Source organism: Bufo gargarizans, chromosome 5 (assembly GCF_014858855.1).
Source record: "Bufo gargarizans isolate SCDJY-AF-19 chromosome 5, ASM1485885v1, whole genome shotgun sequence".
Taxonomy (NCBI): Eukaryota; Metazoa; Chordata; class Amphibia; order Anura; family Bufonidae; genus Bufo; species Bufo gargarizans.
Window position 1 is genome coordinate 449,966,046 of NC_058084.1, and position 22,492 is coordinate 449,988,537.

Consider the following 22,492-nt stretch of genomic DNA (forward strand, 5'->3'; position numbering starts at 1 on the left):
CATAACAGACAGCTTTTTGATTGCTTTTAAAATGCAATGCACTATCCTATAGTGCATTGCATTTTAAAGGCAATGCTATTCTGACATTGACCAGCAGGCTGCGCCAGAGCACACCCCAGGCAGCCTTGACACACATCGGCACCCCGGTATCGCATTTGCGGGGTGCCGATGGGAGACAGAGGGAGTCCGCTCGCTCTGTCAGGACTTTACATGCGGCGGGCGCCATTGCCCGCAGCATGTAAAGTGTTAAACAGCCCGGATCTGCACTCCTGCCGGTCCGGGCTGTTAGAGCAGGGTTCCCGTTCTCCGCTGCACAGGGGACCTGTGCAGCGCTTAGACTGGGCCGCCGTAAAAAAGCGGACACAGGACTTGTGAATGAGGCCTAATCCTGGAAAACCCCTTTAATTTGCTGCCGTTTGTCAATCATGTGGTTTGATGTGATATAGATATGATTGATGTGTGAGCGTTACATTATGGAACGTGTATAGATGATGCTCTTTATATGCCTTGATGCTCTTTTTTTTTCAGATCCAGAATGAAGAGAGCGTCCTTCTCTTCCTGGTGGTGTGGACTGTGACCGAGATCACTCGATATTCCTACTACACGTTTAATCTTCTCAATCACTTGCCGTACTTCATTAAATGGGCCAGGTGGGCGGTGTGCACGGTGCTGACGTCTGCTGCATGGCTTGCGTCTGCGCGCTCACATAGGAGGACAGATTGCCTCGGTTTGGATTGCAGAGTTTTCGTGTCATGTTATTAGTACAGGACAGATTGAAGAAATCTCGCGGACACATTGTCACGTTGTTCTGCATAGCGGCAGATTGCATTTCTCTGCATATAGAAATCACTTAGGCTACGTTCCCACCAGCGCTTTTATTTTCCATGTTTTTATATTTTATAGGTTTTCAGAAGGCCAGAGGTATTTTGGGCCTTTAAAGTGGAGATGTACTTCAGTAAACTTTTGATATGTCATAGGGACATGTGAAAAGTTTAGATCGGTGGAGGCCGGAGCGCTGAGACCCCCAACGATGTCTAGAATGATGTTTTCTCTCCTCGCTGCGAGACAGACTCAATACAAAATCCACAGGCCCGTCTCGCTCCTATCTTGTTCATTGAGGAGAAAGTGAGCGCTTGACTCCCTTCGTTCTAGAGATTTGTGGGGGTCTCAGTGCTGAGATCTAAACTTTTGATATGTCTTTATGACATATCAAAAACCTATTGAAAGTACAATGCCACTTTAAGGGCTTCTCTGGGATCATCATATTAATGGATTACCATCAGTATTAGATCAGTGGGGGGCCGACTTCTGGAAATCCCACTGTTCAGCTGTTTGAAGGGGCCGTGGTACTTTGACCTGTTTACCTATATGGCTTCTACTTAGTAGCGACAAGCTGCAATACCCTGCACCACCACTAGTAGATGTAAAGCGCACAGGCAGATGGGCGGGGGTAAACAAAGAAGAGGCCACAGCACTGCCACCCTTCAGACAGCTGGTTGGCAGTGGTGTTGAAATCCTGCCCCCCCCCCCCCATCCATTAATTATTAATGACCTACCCTAAAAATTTCCCATCAATATTCTCATCCTGTGGAACCCCTTTACTGTCTGTGACTAGAACAAAAAAGACACTGTAATGATGCTTGTATCCTAGCAAATAAAAAGATATTGTTACAGAATGCAGAAATGCATAATAATATTAAAGGGGTATTCTCACCTCATGTCTATAGCATATGTCATAAATATCTAAATAATATGGGTCCCACCTCTAAAACCTGCATTTATCTCAAGAACCTAGTCCACCTTGTCATGCCCCAGCATTCATCCGCTCGTGTCATCAGCTTTCTCCAGTACCCTTTATGGGAGTTACAGAAACAGCCGAACTACTTCTCTGACCAGGTGGGATTGATGGAAAACCCTCTTTTTGGAGATAGATGTGGGTCCCAGAGGTGGGACCTTCATCTATCCTATGATAAGGTATAAATGTCTAAAGTAGTAATATCCCTTTAATAATAATTATAATAAAAAACCAGAATACTGCAAACATACAGAGACATTTTTTTCCCTTTTATCTCCTTAATGAAAAGGGGTGTCCCATCACAGACAATCCCTCGAATCTGAGGGGCAACACCTCAAGTCTCCCCCGATTTTGCACCAGATAAATGAGTAACTAGAACGGGAGCAGCTGCTTGCCATCGGTTTACCACTGTGGCTCGTAGAGGGAATTCCTGAATGGGGGACCTCCATCAATGGCATCCATTTGTCTTGATGGGACAACCCTTTCAACTCCAATATTGCATAACATAACAATACAAAATGTAAGTTTCTAAGTGTAAACCACTTGAGGTCTGAGCAGAGATCTAAGGAGATCGTATTATGGATGAGGTTAATGTTGATCCTCAGGATAGACATCAATATAAGATCGGTGGGTGTCCAATACCCAGCACCCCCCCCAATCAGCTGTTTCGAGCTGCTATGGTGCTGTATATGTGCATTGTATAGAGAAGAAGCAGATAGCTCTGGACACTGGCGTACCGGAGCTCAGTTGCAATTCACCTGAATGGGAGCGGACCTGCAGTACCCCAGCATGACCACTACACCACGTACAGAGCTGTCTGCACACAGTATAGTTTTCGGTGCTGCGGTTGCCCGAAACAGCTGTCCGATAGGGGTGCCGGGTGTCGGACCCTCACAAATCTGATATTGATGACCTATCCTGAGCATAGGTCATCAATATCTGTAAGGCCTCATGCACACGATCTCCGTGTGCTGTCCCCACCCAAAAAAAATAACATGTCCTATTCTTGTCTGTTTTGCGGAAATTGCAGAACGTACATGGGCGGCATCCATGTTTTGTGGAACCGCAATTTGCAGACTACAAAACACAGCACGGTCGGGTGCATGAAGCCTAACCCAGAGAACCCCTTTAAGAGCTCATGGACACTGGCCCAGAGCCTATAGGGCTCCTATAGTACGAAGCCACTACTATAATGAGGGTTATTTCTGTAGTAACACAATGCATGCAGAGAAGTCTTGACCTATATTCTAAATCCGATATATTATTCACTGTGAGGTAGAGCGCAGTCCACCAGGGGGCCGGAGAGACGTCGGCGTGATGGCTCGGCAGCAAAAACGAAATGTTTTCACTGCCTCCTGCTACAATTGGAGTTGACACAATTATAGATTTTATGTGAGAACTGCATCTCCAGCTCTGCAGATCCTCGCCTCTTGCTCCCTTTGTGGCTGCGTCTTCTTTAACTCTTTACAGGGGTTGACCCATCTGGGACATTGATGGCATATTACTAGGATATGCCATCAATGTCTGACAGGTGCAGGTCCCAGAGGTGCGCTCCTATGTAGAGAACAGGGCCCTGGAAGTGAAGGAGAGAACCCTGCGCATGCGCAAAATGGTATCCATTCATCATTATGGGACTTGGGAAGGACTGGCCATATACTCTACAGGGAAATTTCCCGATGGGCCGATGCCCAGGGGTCTGCCTAAGCCCTACTCACAGCCGCCGGCCAGGTACATGACGATCTGATGCTGACAGCATTAATTAATTCATCTAGCCGGCGCCGCAGGTGACCTACTGAACGCAACTGTATCACCGTCCTCAGTATGGTCATAGGGCAGCATTTTGTGCCGCACTGTGATATTTGGTTTTGCTAGGGGGGCATTTTGTGCTGCACTACGGTATTTCTGGACCCACCTACTTGCGTTGTCCCTCCCTTTAGTGAGTCAATTTGGACTCACTTAATTCTTGGGGACACTTTTAGGATTTTTCCAGGGCCACAAAGTTCCCAGTCTACCTCTGCTATGGGAGTTCCGAAAATAGCCAAGCGAGTGCGCTCAGCTATTTTTTGAAACAACCATAGCGGCAAATAGAGGGTGGTCGCGCATGCGCAGCTGCTCTCTGTTCACTTCGGGGGTCCTGTTCAGGAGATAGGAGCGGCATTAACCAAGTGGTAGAAATTACATGAACTTATCATTCATTTTAATAGTTCTTATGTTTTTTTTAGTTTTTCCTACTTCTGCACAATAAAAAACACAATGTTTTCACAACATTCACAACGTTTTCATTTTTCCATTGATGAGGCTGTGTGAGGGATTGGTTTTTGCAGGCCGACCTGTCGCTTTTATTAGCACCATATTGGGGTACATAACAGGGGAGCACCCAGGAATTTTGTCTAGGGGGGGTCCGAAAGGCAAAAAAATGTGGCATGTGTAGTGTGCTGTGCTAATGAAATTTTTCAAAGCCCCCTTTATATTTAAAACTGCAGGGAAGGGGTGTAATGTGTTGCGCTGATTCTTTTACTTGGCGATTCTAAAAGCTCTATAGGAAAATAACAATGCGGCCCCGCCCATTATTAAAAGCCCCTCCTACATATAATAGGCCACTCCCAACAAACACTGTACAGCTGACATTCTATAGTTGCGGCCCGTCTCTACACATCATACGGAGAGAGGGGAGGTCTGTCCTGGCTGCACTGTCTGCTTCACATTATACAATAGACAGCCGGCTACAGCCAGGAAGCTCCTCCTCCGCTCTCCTCCCTCCCCCGATCCTGCTCAAGGCCTGTGGTTCCCCCCACCATCTGCCTGCTGCCCCCTTTGGCCGTCCTCACTCAGCTCTGAATCCTCCTTCTGCAAATGTCAGGGGGAGGAGCCGGAGCATCTCCTCTCCTACATAGCGCCCCATACCTCTTACATCCAGTGATGTCACCTTTGTCGTAGACGTTCTCTTTCGTCATCTTCTCCATTCAGACCAGACCGCCATGATGATTCTTCAGCCATCTCCCGTGTCTGCAGAGATTAACAAACAGACATTAGTTTCCCACATTTCCATCATCTTCACATCTTCTAAACACCCTTTCCTGCCACCCCCAATACTGTGCCCGCTGTACCCCCAATACTATACTGCAGAAACAGTCCCCCTGGAAATACTGCTACCACACAAATAGTGCCCCAATACTGTGCCCGCTGTGCCCCCAATACTATACTGCAGAAACAGTCCCCCTGGAAATACTGCTACCACACAAATAGTGCCCCAATACTGTGCCCGCTGTGCCCCCAATACTATACTGCAGAAACAGTCCCCCTGGAAATACTACTACCACACAGATAGTGCCCCCAATACTGTGCCCGCAATACTATACTGCAGAAACAGTACCCCTGGAAATACTACTACCACACAGATAGTGCCCCCAATACTGTGCCCGCTGTGCCCCCAATACTATACTGCAGAAACAGTACCCCTGGAAATACTACTACCACACAGATAGTGCCCCCTTTAACAATTATTGGCACACAGTGCTCTAAAAAAATAACTGCGCCCAGACACTAATAGTATAAAGATAATGTCCCCCAAAAATTATTGTACCCCCGCTTAGTGCCCGCTGTTGAGCTAATGTCCCCATAATGTATGCCAGTATAAAATACCCCTATATAGTGCCCCAATAAATGCCCTCATAGTGCTCCTCTCCCCTTCCCCATAGTGTGGCCCATAATATGCCAGTAAAAAATGCCCCTTCTAAGTGCCACCATATGCCCCAATAATGCTCCTCTCCCCCATAGTGCCTACCATAATATGCCAGTAAAAAAATGCCCCCTTAGTGCCACCAGATGCCATAATGCCCCCATAATGTGCCAAGAAAGAATAAAGGCCCCTTTAGAGCCCCCACTTCCCCTTAGTGCCCCCAAATAATGCCCCTATAGTGCCACCCCCTAGTGCCGTTCTCCCCTATAGTGCCCCCCATAATGTGTAAAAAAAAATAAAAAAAAAAGCCCCTTTAGAGCCCCCCCATAGTGCTCCTCTCCCCCATGGTGCCCCCCAAATAATGCCCCCATAGTGCCGTTCTCCCCTTTAGTGCCCCCATAGTGCCGTTCTCCCCTTTAGTGCCCCCATAGTGCCGTTCTCCCCTTTACTGCCCCCCATAGTGCCGTTCTCCCCTTTAGTGCCCCCATAGTGCCGTTCTCCCCTTTACTGCCCCCCATAGTGCCGTTCTCCCCTTTACTGCCCCCCATAGTGCCGTTCTCCCCTTTACTGCCCCCATAGTGCCGTTATCCCCTTTACTGCCCCCCATAGTGCCGTTCTCCCCTTTACTGACCCCCATAGTGCCGTTCTCCCCTTTAGTGCCCCCATAGTGCCGTTCTCCCCTTTAGTGCCCCCATAGTGCCGTTCTCCCCTTTAGTGCCCCCATAGTGCCGTTCTCCCCTTTAGTGCCCCCATAGTGCCGTTCTCCCCTTTAGTGCCCCCATAGTACCGTTCTCCCCTTTAGTGCCCCCATAGTGCCGTTCTCCCCTTTAGTGCCCCCATAGTGCCAGCTCCCCCCCTCAAAAAAAAATATAAATAAATAAATACACCGATACTTACCTCCATCAGCAGCGATGCGATTCAGCCTCTTCCGGCCCATGTCCCTGCTGTGTGCTGCCCGGCTCAGGCGGCGCGATGATGACGTCATCGTGCCGCCAGAGCCGGCCTCTGATAGGCTTCATACAGATGGATTAGATATGGAGATGAGCGCTTCCACAATGGAAGCGCTCATCTCCTACTGCCCCCCCGGCCCCCCCCACCACCGCCGCAATTGCATCCAGGGCCGCGCCGCCTGTGGTGATCGGCGGTGCGGCCCTGAAGGATAAAAAATAAATACATTTTGGCTGGTTGTTCTAGGAGGGGTCCAGACCCGCTGGACCCCCCCCCCCCCCCCTGTAGGTGCGCCACTGGTACATAATGACTTTTTGATAACTTTTTATTTGTTTGTTTTTGGGGAAGTGGAATGAACAAAAAGAGCAACTTTGGAAGTTTTTTTCTTTTTTTTATGGCATTCATCATGCAGTTTAAATAATGAGATGCGTAGTTATAATTTGGGTTGTTAAGGACGTGGCCAGGCTCAGACTGGCCAACAGGGGTACAAGTGGCACATAACCCACATTCAATATACAGCACCTCAACCAGCCTATGTTCATATAAAAAACTGGGTAGATTATTATTTATATTTATTTATATTATTTATATTTTTTATTTATATTTATTCAAGACCGGGTGATTTTCTTTTTTTTTTTTCTTTTTTTACTCCCAGCCCTCTCAAAGCCATAACTTTTTGTATTTTTTCATTAACATAGCCATATGAGGGATTTTTTGCAGGAAGATGTACTTTCTAATGGCATAATTTACAGTTGCATACAATGTGGTGGGAAGCGGGAAAAAAATCATGTGGGATTCTAAAAAAAATGCCCACAATGTTAATTTTTTAATTATTTATGTATTTTAATTTGAATTTTGGGGAGGGGGTGTGATTTGATTTTTTTTTACTTTAAAAAAAATATTTTTAAAAACTTTTATTTATTTTTTTACATTTATTAATAGTTCCCCTAGGGATCTATAACAAGCAATCATGTTCCTATGGAGCCCTGTACCTCTCCTGAGTACAGAGGCTGCCACACACTACATTCGGCTCCCCTTATCCTCGCTGGGGGGAGCTGGTACACGGCCAGGGGGTGTGCGCTTCCAGTCTTGAACTTCCCAGATTCCGTGGTCACATTTAGTCCCATGGTCACATGTGCGCCCTGTGGTCATGCTTGCGGGCCGCAATGCACGAACACCGTCCTTGGGGCAGCCGCAGCGGATTGTGGACCCATTCACTTTAATGGGTCCGCGATCCGGCCATTCCGCAAAAAGATAGGACATGTTCTATCTTTTTGCGGAACGGAAGTACGGGACGAAACCCCACGGAAGCACTCCGTAGTGCTCCCGTAGGGTTCCATGCTTCCGATCCGCATCATTCCACATCTCCGAAATTGCGGACCTATTGAAGTGAATGGGTCCGCATCCGTGATGCGGAATGCCCACGGAACGGCACCGGTGTATTGCAGATCCGCAAATGCAGTCCGCAATACGGCAACGTGTGCAGGAGGCCTTAACATGAGGGGTTAAATGCATTCGATCTGCGTTATCGTTGATCTCATACATTAGTCCTGCAACATAAATATACATGGGGCGGTCGGAAAGGAGTTAAGAAATGACCCAGTTTATTTATTATAGACTACGTTCATGTACTTCCCAGGGACCTGCCTTTTTCAAAAATACCTAAACATGCAATATATTTTTCAGTCCTGCTGCAGACAGCTCCAATAGTTTTCTCCAGCCATGGCATGGCCCTTCAGACTTTCTTCTGGTTCCTGCTGCGAAGTGTCTGCTTCAGGTGCCGTCATCTGGTATCTTCACAATGAACTATTATGAGCTGGAAAAGGAACACTATTAATACGCGACCCTCTCTTACGTCACGGTCCCACCAGGACTATAATAGGACCATTGTACAAATATAATTGGAAACAAAATCAATGAAGAGAAGTGCATTGTAAGACTGGATTCCTGCTCATTGCTCTGCGTGTGTCCTGCGCTCACCCTCATGTGTCTTCACTGCTATGAATGATGTCGCCGTGCCTAATGCTCTTCTCTCCTCCATTCTTCCCCCGCAGGTATAATTTATTTATTGTATTGTATCCCCTCGGCGTAGCGGGTGAACTCTTAACAATTTATGCTGCTTTACCGTATGTGCGGAAGACGGGGATGTACTCACTGAGGCTTCCGAACAAATACAACGTGTCCTTCGACTACTACTACTTTCTCATCGCTGTCATGTGTTTCTATGTACCACGTAAGTCATTCCGAAATACATCCCTCAGGCACTGACCTGTCCGGAAAAAAGAATGTTTCACTTCCCAGAGCTTTAACCTTTACATATTGTTTATTGAACAGTACAGTGTTCAGTGCTGCCCCTCTTATTGACTTTAAAGGGCATCTCTCAGCAGATTTGTACCTATGGAACTGGCTGACCTTTTGCATGTCCGCTTGGCAGCTGAAGGCATCTGTGTTGGTCCCATGTTCATTTCTTCCACGTGTGAAAACACTGCATTTTCACACAGCTGCCACTGGGAGGAGCTCAGTACAAAGAGAATATTATAGTTCCTTTGGTACAGGTATAAATTCCTATTCACTGAGCTCCCCCTAGTGGTGGCTACTGGCAGCTAGCTTTGTAATTAAAGAGAAGCATGAGATTTATCACTGTATTGATGCCAGTTTTCTGGTGTAAATACATTCAAAAATATGGTGTTCAGAATACTTGAAGCACTTGTTCCACTTGAAGCACTTGTTCCACTTTTTCCAACATAAAAGTCAGGCCAAAGGCAACTTTTTTTTATTGCAGTTTGTATTTTATTAAACAAAAACATTTGTCAAAATATGGTACATTGCACATGTTCTGCATTGCCTGGGGGGTAATTGACGCATGTACACTGGGAAACTAGGTGCAGGGGGCCCATATCAAGTTTTTCTATGGTGCCCTATAAGATCGTTGTACGCTCCTGGCGTCACCATTACACCTAGAGGCTCTGCTCTCTCTGAAACTGCCACGCCCTTTGCAATGTGATTGACTGAGACAGGCAGTATAAATGTGATCACTTTTGGCCCTTACTTCTCCTTAAGTTAATCAAAGTGCAGAGGGTGCGGCATTTGCAGAGAGAGCAGAGTCTCTAGGTGTAACGGCAACACCCCCGTTGCTCCTAGAGGCTCATTTGCATATATTAACACTTTATTTTTCTCAGCAATGCGGGCACAAATGAAGAAGGGAGCAACACAGACACCATATGTAAAACCACCGAATTCAAAAAGGGCATACTTATTCTTATGACTTTAGGTAGTTTCCTTCTTTCTTCAAATTTTTATTACAGGCTATGTCCACTTTCAGAGTCATACCATACAGGTCATACTGCAGAAAACCCAAGAGCTACTTTTAAAATTCCACCGGCCACAGTTAGCATGGTAAATGTTTAAGCTCATGCCAGTACAATCAGAAGAAGACTGAACAAGTATGGCTTGTTTGGAAGGGTTTCCAGGAGAAAACCTTGTCTTTTTAAAAAAGACCATGGCAGCACGGATATAGTTTACAAAGTTGCATCTGAACAAACCACAAGACTCCTGGAACAATGTTGTTTGGAAAGACGACATCAAAGTGTCTGGCCATAATGAGCAGAGCCATGTTTGGCTAAAAACCAAACACAGGACCTGAAGACAAACATTCCATGCTAACTATCAATTGGAGGGGTGATAATTTGGGCTTGTCTTGCAGGCACAAGACATGGACGCCTTACGGTCATTGAGTCAGCCATGATCTGTATACCAAAGTATTTTAGAGTCAAATGTGAAACAGTCTATCTGGCAGCTAAAGTTTAGACAAAATTGGGCCATGCAACAGGACAATGATCCCCAGGACACCAGCAAATCTACAACAGAATGGCTTCAAAAGAGAAGAATCAGAGTGTTGTAATGGCGAAGCCAAAGCACAGACCTCAACCCAATTGAAATGCTGTGGTGGGATCTTAAGAGAGCTACAGTATGCATATACCTATGTCCACAAACGTCAATGAACTGAATCAACTTTGTAATAAAGGGTGGGGCAAAATTTCTCCAGAACTATGTGAGAGACTGATGAAGTCATACAGAAATTTATGGTTCAAGGACCAGATTTTTTAAATTATGTTCTGATACATACAACCGTAGAATGTAAGAGGTTGTACCTAGTTTTTCTCATGAATGTACCTCCTTACAATTCCGCTAATTTTATCAAAGGAAAATTTGTAATATTATCACAATTATTTTTGTAGTTATGTCTCCACAATGTTCTTTACTAAAATTGTTATTTTTCCTTTCAGTGTTTCCCCAGCTATATTTTCATATGCTTCGTCAAAGAAGAAAAGTTCTGCACGGAGAAGTCTTTGTTGAAAAGGATGATTAACCCCAAAGAGCACAATCTATAGGACTCTCTTCATACAACCAGCCTTGACCTCCAGAGTCAAAATGCAGCAAAGGGCCTATTGGTTTAATATCCTGGATAACCTCAAACGACTTAACGCCTTCCGATCCTACGTTCTGGCCTGTACCCTTCTTTTTTATAGGTTGAAATCAAGACCGACACTGACTCATGCTCCCTTAAGTATACATGGTGCATTGTGATCTTTTTATATAAAGAAAACACAAAAGTGAAGCAACAATGATTTGAAGCACACTCTTTATTTTTGTACTGTATATCTGTATTGACCACATGTCGGCAAATATATATGTCCTTCAACAGAGCCAGGCTTTTGTTATGGTCATGTCATGTACAATTCTATTGCACATTCACCACATATCATATATTTACTGAGAGGTGTAACTCGTCCGGCTTTTTATTGCTAGCCCACCATAGTACCAAAGCGATCCTCTGGTGGGCCCAGGTTCTGATACCAGAGTGGACCCCAAAGATACAGGAGAAAAAACAAAAAAACGTTTGGAGCCAATAGGTCTATTTCTTTGAATCAAAATCTATTAGACTTTATTGATACAAGGGTTTAGGATCCAAGAATAATTTCCTCTGGTGGGCCCGAGGAACCCCAGTCCAAGCATGACCAATATAACCATAATGCTACCATGAGGACTTGAGGACTTGAGGATGGTTGTTTGTTTTTATCCTCCTTCAATAATTTTTTTAGTTTATTCCATTCTTGTTTGAAAGACCTATGGAGAAGGGATCTTTCCACACATTCTCACCATCAATTAAAATAAGGGACTCCCCTTCTAGGAGGCCCATAGCATCTACCTCTCTATGGTCTGTGCACCCATAGCATTAATATCCCGTGCAACCTTAGCATTAATATTCTTTACATTTAGTAATATGATTTTTAATAGATGTTAAATAGTACATTTTATCCCCTTCCTGACCACCCACCTCAAATCTACTGTGGAAGTTGGGTAGTTAAAGGCTATATACACCTTTTGGGGGCAATTATTGCATTCTACTTATTTTAAACTAAACATTTTTTTTTCACTTGGTCTTTATTCAAAATCTGGAGTCCTTTTGTGTGTACATAGCTGACAAGCTCTACTAGCTGCCTGTGGATTTTCTGTCTTTTCCATCATCTGGAGAGTAGACGACTACTTATCTCTTATAGCTCAGTTCTTATCTTACTGATAGGAATGTGGCTTAAACGAGTGTTTATGACCTCTTAGTAGTTTAGAGATAAGAGTTATTAGATGTCCAGCACAAAATGAAAACGAATGTACCAGTCACACAGTTAGAAAAACAGTTAACCCTTTGTGACAGAATGGCTCAATATTTTTTAATAAAGGGCAATTGAAAATATGATTTTTAGCCAAAAATGAGTAAAATGCAATCAAGTTCCCTAGGGGATCTTTCACAAAATGTAATAGAAAGAAAAAAGTTTTTAAAATATGGAAATTCTAATTTCCCAAAATTAGAGTAAAAATAAACAATAAAAAAAAATAAACATCATAGGCATCACCGTGTGATAAAACTCTAAGAAGAAGGGCATAATGGAAAAAAACATCAAAATTGCTGGTTCATAATTTTTTTGCCACTTCACCTCCCCAAATTTTTTTATAAAGAGTGATCAAAAAGTCTTGCACACTCTCCACAAAATGGCACAAATAAAAACCACAGACTGCCCCACAAAAAATGAACCCTCACACAGCTCCATAGACAGAAAAAAATAAAAAATAAATGAATAATGGGGTCAGAATATAGCGATGCAATTAAAACACCAGAAATACTATGTACAGTGTATTCATACCCCTTGAACTTTTCCATATCTTTCAACGTTACACCCACAAATAATAAATGTATTTTATTGGGATTTTATGTGATAGACCAAGAAAAGAAAATGACATAGTTTTCAACATTTTTAATAAATAAAAATCTTAAAAGTTTGGTGTGCATTTGTATTCCACCCCCTGTACTCTGATACCTCTAAATAAAATCCAGTGTGAATAATTGCATTCAGAAGTCACCAAATTAGTAAATAGAGTACAGCTGTGTGTAATTAATTCTCAGTATAACTCCAGCAGTTCTGTGAAGGCTTCACAGGTTTTTTAGAGAATGTTAGTAATTAAATAGCATCATGAAAACCAAGGAACACACCAGACAGGTCAGGGATAAAGTTGTAAAGTGTAAAGCAGGGTTAAGTTATAAATAAATATCCCAAGCTCTGAACATCTCATAGATCACTGTTCAATCCATCATCCGAAAATGGAAGGCATAGGACACAACTGCAAATCTACCAAGACATGTCCGTCCACCTAAATTGACAGACAAGACAAGGAGATTGCTAATTAGAGAAGCAGCCAAGAAGCTCATGGTCACTCTGGAGGAGCTGCAGAGATCCATAGCTCAGATGGGATAATCTGTCCACAGGACATCTATTAGTCGTATACTTCACAAAGCTGGTCTTTATGGAAGAGTGGCAAGAAGAAAGCCATTTTTTAAAGCAAGCCATAAGAAGTCAATTTACAGTTTCCCACAAGCAATGTAGGAGACACAGCAAACCTGTGGAAGAAGGAGCTGTAGTCAGATGAGACCAAAGTTGAACTTTTTGGACTAAATGCAAAACGATATGTGTGGTGGAAAATTAACAATGCGCGTCACCCTGAACAACTTTGTGAAACATATTGATGGCAGCATCAGGCTGTGGGAATGCTTTTCTTCAGCAGGGACAGGGAAGCTGATCAGAGTTGATGGGAGGATGGATGGAGCTAAATACAGGGCAATCCTGGAGGAAAGCTGCAAAACACTTGAGACTAGGATGGAGGTTCACCTTCCAGCAGGACAACGACCCTAAACATATAGCCAGAGCTACAATGGAATGGTTTAGATCGAAGCATGTTCATGTGTTAGTATTGCCCAGTCAATGTCCTAAATCCCATTGAGGCTAAGTTCACACTTCAGTTATTTGGTCAGTTATTTCCATCAGTTATTGTGAGCCAAAACCAACAGTGAAGTCTGCACAGAGATCAGGTGAAATGGCAAGATTTGCACCTGTTTTGTATTTTTGACCCGAACCTGGTTTTCGCTCATTACCGTGTGCTGGCCGGGCCCCTGCTGCTCGTGGACCGACAGTCCGCACTGCAAAAAAGTAGTGCATGCATTACTTTTTTTCGGTGCGGAGTCATGGCCAGAAACACCACGGAAGCACTCTAGGGTGCTACCTTGGGGTTCCGATCTGTGCTTCCACACCGCATCTCCAGGTTTGCGGACCCATTCAAGTGAATGGGTCCGCATCTGTGATGCGGGGTGCACACGGCCGATGCTCCGTGTATTGCGGATCTGCCGTATGCGGCCTCAATACGGACACGGCGGGGCAACGGCCGCGTGAATGAGCTCTTGCTGATGGAAATAATTGACCGAATAACTGAAGTGCGAACTTGGCCTGAGAATCTGTGGCAAGACTTGAAAATTGCTGTTCTCCATCCAATCTGACTGAGCTTGAGCTATTTTGCAAAGAAGAATGGGCAAAAATGTAAGCCTCTAGATATGCAAAGCTGGTAGAGACATATGGTACCCGAAAAGACTTGCAGCTGTAATTGCAGTGACAGGTGGTCCTACAAAGTATTGACTCAGGGGGGCTGAATACAAATGCAGATTTTTATTTATTAAACATTTTGAAAACCATGTATCATTTTCTTTTTATTTTACACATCCTTACTATTTTGTGTTGGTCTATCACATAAAGCCCCCAAAAATACATTTAAAGCCTCATGCACATGACCGTTGTTTTTGTTGGCATCTGAGTCGCAGTTTTTGCGGCTCGGGTGCAGACCCATTCACTTCAATGGGGCCGCAAAAGATGCGGACAGAACTCCGTGTGCTGTCCGCATCCGTTGCTCCATTCCGTAGCCCCACCAAAAAAATATAACATTTCTACAATGGGCCGTTCTGCAAATTGCGGAAGGCGCACGGGTGGCTTCCGTGCTTTGCGGATCTGCAAAACACACAACGGTCGTGTGCATGTAGCCTAAGTGTGTGGGTGTAATGCGAAAAAGTTCAAGGGGTATGAATACTTTCTCAAAGCACTGTAAATGTGGTATCACTGTAATCGTACTGACCCGAAGAATGAAGGGAACAGGTCAGTTTTACCACATAGGGAACGCCGTAAAAACAAAACCCATAAAGATGTCATGGAATCGTGTTTTTACTAACTCCACCCCATTCCAACTTGTCCCGCAAGCTTTCATACGGCTATGTGAATGGAAAAATAAAAACGTTATGGCTCTAGGAAGAAAGGAAGTAAAAAAAACAAAAAAAAACTAAACAGAAAATGGCCTGGCCCCGAAGGGGTTACCTGAAGGGGTTAAATTATTTATTCCCTTACGTCCTACCAGCAGCACAGATGGGGTTAACTGCCCCCCGTGGACTGGTAGGACCGGCGGAATTTTTAATGAGCCCAAAGACCTAAACCAATAAAAGAACTCCAGCTCCCTTAAAGGGAGGGGTTCATCCCCCAGCCCACCGTGTTTTTTTCTGTCCTTTGGACAGGTGGACTGGCGAGTCTCTCCCTGGTTTATTTATTTTAGACAGGGTGTTTTGGGACGTTAGCGTGACCTGTGAGGGTCTCCTTTAGTCCCCTATGGATGCGCTTATTTTCTTTGCGCCCCATTGCAGTGTGGTTTCACCTGCTCACAGCTTGTCCCTCCGTCTTCTCCCCTGCGATAGCCGGCAGCGCTCCGAAGCTTGCCTGGGCGCCGCCATAACCGGAAGTGACGCGGACCTAGCCGCGACGTCACTTCCGGTTTCCCCGGCGTCTGCCGAACGGGCTTCGGCTGTTGTTTTTCTTATGCACAGGGGGGAATAGGTGATGGGGGGACACTCTCACTTAGGCTTAGGCCTTCTTTTCCCCTTTTTTAACAAGGGAAGGCTGTTTTCTATAGCTGTTTCAGGGGGAGGTTTTAAAGCCCTGAGCTTCACCACTCCCCTGGGCGGAGCTATCTTATTTAAGCTCCCTGATTCCCTCAGTCGGTCTCTGGCTGCGCTGCTTTAACAAGCTAGCTCCAGAGTCTCCTGTCATTTGTGAGACATTGCCTTCAGACCGGTCTTTTTTGCTTTAACAGCTATCTTTGCTCTCTCCTCTGGTTCGTGCTAATCTGGAGGGTTTTTTCTTTGTTTCCATTTTTTTATGATGTTAAAATTTCTCTCCTTTTGTTTCCTTGTAGCTATGGCCTCTCCTGCAGAGCCCGATCAGCCACGGAAATTAGCCGCCAAGAGGAGACACCTGGCTTGCTATGATTGCAATACGCCTCTTGAGGACAGCTGCCCATTTTCCAGATGTAACAGCTGTCGTTCCGCCACTGCTACTGAGCCTTCAATGCAGGATATGTACCAGTGGGCTAAGACTTATGTCGACGACTCCATCAAGGGGGTCGTAAGTCTCCTTAACGAGAGACTACCCGTTCCCTCCCATATACCTATGGAGGTGCCCGCCCCCACCGATAGGCCTATGCCCCTTTCTGTGGGGTCATCTTCCTCGGATGAGGAAGAAGCGACTTCTGGCTTCTTTCCGCCGGAAAAGACCCAGAAGCTTCTAAGGTCCATCAGGTCGGGGGACCATGATGTTGACGTAGGGGAGTCTTCCGATCCCGCCTGCCGGACCCAGCGGGTCTTTAGGGCAGATGAGACCCTTCTCTCTGTGATGCGCACGGAGTGGAAAAAGCCAGAAAAAGGCCCAGTCCTTACCAGGAAGTTCAAACAAATGTTTCCTATGGCTATACCCTTAGTGGAATCATGGGGTTCCATTCCTAAGGTGGACATGGCGATAGCCAAGTTGTCCAGGCGCACTCTGGTCCCTGCAGATGATGGGTCTAGCCTGCAGGACCCCCTAGATAGGAGGGCAGAGTGCACCCTCAGAAGAGGTTACTCGGCGGCCGCAGCCTCGGCCTCGACTTCTATTGCTGCCACAGAGGTCTCCTCCTTCCTCAGAACCAAGCTGAACCAGATCCAGACGGATGTTGACCAGAGTGTCTCTCGGGATGATATCCTCGCTGCCTTTAAGTCCGTCAACCTGGCTATGGATTTTCTCTGTGACACAGCTCAACTCCAATTAAAATTGGCGGCCAAGACTATGGCTTTAGTGTCTGCCGCCAGGAGACCTCTGTGGCTCAAACCGTGGAACGCGGATAACGCGTCCAAATACAACCTCTGTGGGCTCCCCTTTGAACCGAATCGTCTATTCGGATCTGAGCTAGGCACCATTATGGAGGGTCTATCAGACAAAAAGGGGAAGAGCCTTCCCCAACAGCCCTTTCGAGGCAGGGGAAGACAAGCCCGCGGAGGCCGACCAGGACAGCAGGGACGTAAGGATTGGGGGGGACCGCCTAGAAAGTTTTCTAGGCGTTCCCGCAAACCCACCAGGGAGGCAAAGCCCTCCTGACTATGGGCCTCTCAGAGGCTCTTGGATAAACCCTGCTATCCCTGCCGTTACGCCTCTGGAATTTCCCGTACCCCTCCCCCACCTTTCTGTGGGGGGGCGTCTTCTCCACTTCAGCCACGTATGGGCCCAGGAAATCCGGGACCCCTGGGTCCAAAATATAGTAGCCGTCGGCTATCTAATAGACCTTATTTCTCCCCCCCCAGGAAGATTCATTGCCACACGCAGTTTTTTGCCAACCAGGCAAAGGGTCTTGGAAGCCTATATCCAAGACTACCTTTCCAAGGGAGCCCTGGAGGAGGTACCGGCAGGGGAGAAGGGTCTAGGGATTTATTCTCCAGTTTTCCTGGTACCCAAAAAAACAGGAGATCTTCGGATGATTATAGATTTGAGATTTCTCAATCGTTTCATAAGGAGGACCAGGTTCCGTATGGAAACCATAAGGTCAGTCAGCCACCTCCTCAATCCTGGGGATGTGATGGCTACTCTGGACCTCAAAGATGCTTACCTCCACATCCCGATCCATCCTTCCTCCCGGAAGTTTCTCAGGATCGCGGTCCAGATATCAGGAGTGTGCAAACATTTCCAGTTTGCCGCCCTTCCCTTCGGAATCTCGTCTGCCCCCCTGATCTTCACCAAGGTGGTAGTATCAGTTGTGGCAGCATTGAGACTCCAAGGTCTGACCATTGTCCCTTACCTGGACGACTGGCTTCTTTTAGCCCCTTCAGTCCCGCTACTTTCCCACCATCTTCATGTCGCAATTTCTTTTCTGCTCCGCCTAGGCTGGATAGTCAACTGGTCGAAGTCGAACGTGAGCCCTTCGACTTCTATCCATTATCTGGGATTCATAATCGACTCTCTGCAGATGTCCCTCCAGTTGACACCGGAAAGAAGAATGCGGATTCAGGACCTAGCAAGGTTCCTTTATGTACCACGACGAGTCTCCATACGGACCCTCATGAAGATGGTGGGGCTCATGTCAGCGGCTGCGGATGCAGTCCCTTGGGCTTTATGGCACCTCCGACCTCTTCAATCGGAGGTCTTAAGCAAATGGAACGGCAGCCCCAAGGGGCTAGATTCCCTGTGCTCCCTATCCAACCAAACCCGGAATTCCCTCAGATGGTGGTTCCATCTACCAGAAGGGAAGTCTATGACCCAACCAGCTTGGCTCATATTGACCACGGACGCGTCCCTTGTAGGCTGGGGCGCTCATCTAGACGGGTCCCCAGTTCGGGGATCCTGGTCTCCTCAGGAGCGGCATCTTTCTTCAAACCTCCGCGAGATGCGTGCTATCCGGCTAGCCCTCCTTCACTTCGCCCCTTGGATTCGGGGCAAAGCAGTGAAAGTCCAGTCAGACAATATGACTGCCGTGCTTTATATAAACAAGCAGGGAGGCACAAGATCCATACCCCTTCTTTCAGAGATTGGGGTAATTCTTCGGTGGGCAGAGCTGAACCTATCCCATCTATCCGCCACTCACATCAGAGGCTCCCTCAATGTCATCGCGGACCGCCTAAGTCGCGGCCTACCGACCATGGAATGGTCATTACATCCGGAGATCTTCAAACAATTAGTCCTCAGGTGGGGAATGCCAGAGGTGGATCTCATGGCAACCAAGTTCAACGCCAAGGTACAGAGGTTCTGTTCCCTTTACAGGGAGGACAACCCCCTGGCGATAGATGCTCTGACAATACCGTGGAGGTTCAGGCTGGCGTACATCTTCCCTCCCTTTTCCATGATTCCGAGGGTATTGATGAAAATCCGTCAGGATCAGGCCTCGGTAATAGCCATCATACCGTTTTGGCCCAGGAGATCCTGGTTTACCCAGCTCATTCAGATGAGTCGGGGACAATATTGGAGACTCCCCCCGGAGCAGACCCTGGTGTCGTGGGACACTCATCTCTGCCCAGATCTGCACAGATTCAACCTGACAGCCTGGAGGTTGACCAGTCCCTTCCCAGAGTAGAAGGGCTCTCTGAGTCGGTCCTGAGAACATTATCGCATTCCAGAGCAGAGTCTACCAGAAAGGCCTACTCCCGGATTATGAGGATCTTCACCTCTTGGTGTAGCTCCAATCAGGTGGCGTTTGCAGATCCGCCCCTCGCAGCGATCCTACAGTTCCTTCAGGATGGGATAGACAGAGGTCTCTCCCCTTCTACCCTGAAGGTCCAAGTGTTTGCCATCTCGGCCTGTCTTAACAGACCATATTCTCGGGACCCGCTCATCAAGCGCTTCCTTAAAGGAGCGGAAAGATTGAAGCCTACAATACTGAGACCCGTTCCTCAATGGGATTTGTCAGTTGTTCTTAGGGGGCTAGCATCTCCCCCCTTTGAACCCTTGGAGGAGGCAAGTTTTAAACTCTTAACACTTAAGATGGTTTTTCTTCTGGCCATAACTTCGGCCAAAAGAGTTTCGGAGCTTCAAGCTTTCTCCGCGTTATACCCTTATACCATGTTTTTACAGGATAGGGTCCTTTTGAAATTTCTTCCTTACTTTAGACCTAAGGTTTCTACCTTTCAAAATATTAATCAGGTAGTCTCTCTTCCTGTATTACTCTCTGCCTCCTCCCCAGATGCTCCTGTCCGACATCCACTGGACATAGCTAGATGCCTTCAGATCTATGTGGATAGATCCAAAGAGTTCAGGATGGATGAAAATCTCTTTATCCTGTTTGCCGGTAAGTCAAAAGGCCGTAAAGCGTCTAAGACGACCATTAGTCGCTGGGTTAAGGAAGCCATTAGGGAAGCCTTCATTTCCCAAGCCTTAGATCCTCCGGAGTTTGTGAGGGCCCATTCTACAAGGGCCGTAGCTACCTCTGTGGCGGAAAGAAATCTTCTCCCCCTAGAGTTGATCTGCAAGGCAGCTTCCTGGAGCTCGGAGTCTACCTTCATCTCCCATTATAGGATCGATGCTAGGATATCTGAGTTCTCGGCCTTTGGGCAGACAGTCCTTACTTCTGCCGAGCATGAGGACCCTCCCTAGGGGATTCTTCTTGCTATCTCCCCATCTGTGCTGCTGGTAGGACGTAAGGGAATCGTTAATTTCTAACGATAATTTGTTTTCCCTTAGTCCTAACAGCAGCACACAAATTTCCCGCCCTAAAGTACTTTTTTTCTTGTCACATACACGGTGGGCTGGGGGATGAACCCCTCCCTTTAAGGGAGCTGGAGTTCTTTTATTGGTTTAGGTCTTTGGGCTCATTAAAAATTCCGCCGGTCCTACCAGTCCACGGGGGGCAGTTAACCCCATCTGTGCTGCTGTTAGGACTAAGGGAAAACAAATTATCGTTAGAAATTAACGATTATGACCACGGATTATTACTGTAAAGATACCAGTCAGAAAATACACACTGATCAAAAGTTTAAGACCACTTGAAAAATGGCAAAAAATCATATTTTATATTGTTGGATCTTAACAAGGTTCCAAGTAGAGCTTCAACATGCAACAAGAAGAAATAAGAGTGAGACAAAACATTTTTTAAGCCTTCAATTAATTGAAAATAACGATTAAACTGAAACAGGCTGTTTTTCAGCTGATCCAAATTTTAGGACCACATGCCTTTAAAAGGCCAAATCTGTGCAAAGATGTGGATTCATTGTCATTTTCTGTCAGGTAGTCACACGCTGTGATGGCAAAGGCAAAAAAACTCTCCCTTTTTGAACGTGGTCTGGTTGTTGAACTGCATAAGCAGGGTCTCTCACAGCGCGCCATCGCTGGTGAGGTGGGACGCAGTAAGACAGTTATTTGGAATTTCTTATGATCCTGAGGGTTATGGAACAAAAAAGTCAAGTGGAAGACCCAAAAAAATTTCATCAGCACTGAGCCGGAGGATCCAATTGGCTGTCCGTCAAGACACTGGACGATCCTCAACCCAAATTGAGGCCCTTACTGGTGCTGACTGCAGCCCCATAACCATCAGACGGCATCTGAGACTGAAGGGCTTCAAAAACAAAAAACGTCTTCAAAGACCTCGTCTCCTTGAACGCCACAGAACTGCTCGTTTGGACTTTGCAAGAGAGGACCAAACATGGGACATTCAAAGGTGGAAGAAAGTTTTATTCTCTGATGAGAAAAAATGTAACCTTGATGGTCCTGATGGTTTCCAACGTTAATGGCATGACAAGCAGATCCCACCTGAGATGTTTTCTACGCGCCACAGTGGAGGGGGCGCCATAATGGTCTGGGGTGCTTTTTCCTTCAGTGGAAGAATGGAGCTTCAGGAAGTGCAGGGGCGTCAAACGGCCGCTGGCTATGTCCAGATGTTGCAGAGAGCATTCCTCATGACTGAGGGCCCTCGTCTGTGAATGCAAACCAATTCATTTCAATAGGGCCGCAAAAGATGCAGACAGCACACCATGTGCTTTCCGCATCTGCATGTCCGTTCTGCGGCCCCGCAAAAAATATAGAACATGTCCTATTCTCGTCCGTTTTGGTGACATGAATAGGCATTTCTATTAAAGGGCAGGACCTTCAGATCTGCAAAATGTGGAATGCAAGTGGCTGGTATCTGTGTTTTAAGTATCCGCAATTTGTGGTGTGCAAAAACGGAACCACAAACAGATTTTTAGGGCTACAAAAAATTTGCAGGAAGAATTTTTTATCTTGTTAATTGCAAAACACAATTATCAGGCCTATTGTCTGACTTTTACAATCCCGTTAGGTTTCCCCAATAATAAGCTTGTTGCAGCTTATTCCACTACTGGTCCCCCATGTCCCAGGTAGACAGTATGGTGGAAGCTGACAGAAGATATTCAGTTTCAGTGCAGCACCACCACAGGAAAAATAAAGCATTACACAATGCCAATGGAAAGCACTGTGGTGTCCATGTAATGCAGGGTCCTCCAGACAGAGAGGCTCTTTGTAGTTGCTCTTTGCTCTGGCTAATTGATGAATGTCCCAAGTGGACTCCAGCTTATTAACTTGCAGTGCCATCGTAGAAGCTGGGAACATTGAAGTGAATGGTAGGAGCGCTGCAGTAACCAGTGCTGTCCACTACACAATGGATGGCGCTGTAGTTCCATCTCCAGAGCTACAGCAGAAGAGCTGATCAGCAGGGGTGAAGGGTGGTAGACTCCCGCAGATCAGATACGAATGGCCTATCTTGAGGATAGGCGATCAATATAAAAGTACTGGATCCGTGGCAAAAATCTGCAGTATGACATGATGCAGATTTAAAGACCGCACCACAGGTCAATTTTACACAGAAATCCATAGCGGTGAATCCACAACTTTTACGCCACTTGTGAA

The 22,492-nt window shown here is 46.1% G+C and overlaps 1 protein-coding gene across 1 annotated transcript in view; it reads left to right on the plus strand.

Moving 5' to 3' along the window:
• HACD1 (3-hydroxyacyl-CoA dehydratase 1) overlaps positions 1-11,128 on the plus strand; it is a 77,188-nt gene extending 66,060 nt beyond the window's left edge. The window contains exons 5-7 of the mRNA XM_044294351.1: positions 529-650; positions 8,477-8,655; positions 10,709-11,128. Of these exons, the coding sequence (XP_044150286.1) occupies positions 529-650; positions 8,477-8,655; positions 10,709-10,791 (384 nt within the window). The 3' untranslated portion in view covers positions 10,792-11,128. The remainder of the gene's footprint in view (positions 1-528; positions 651-8,476; positions 8,656-10,708) is intronic.
• Positions 11,129-22,492: the final 11,364 nt, after the last annotated feature.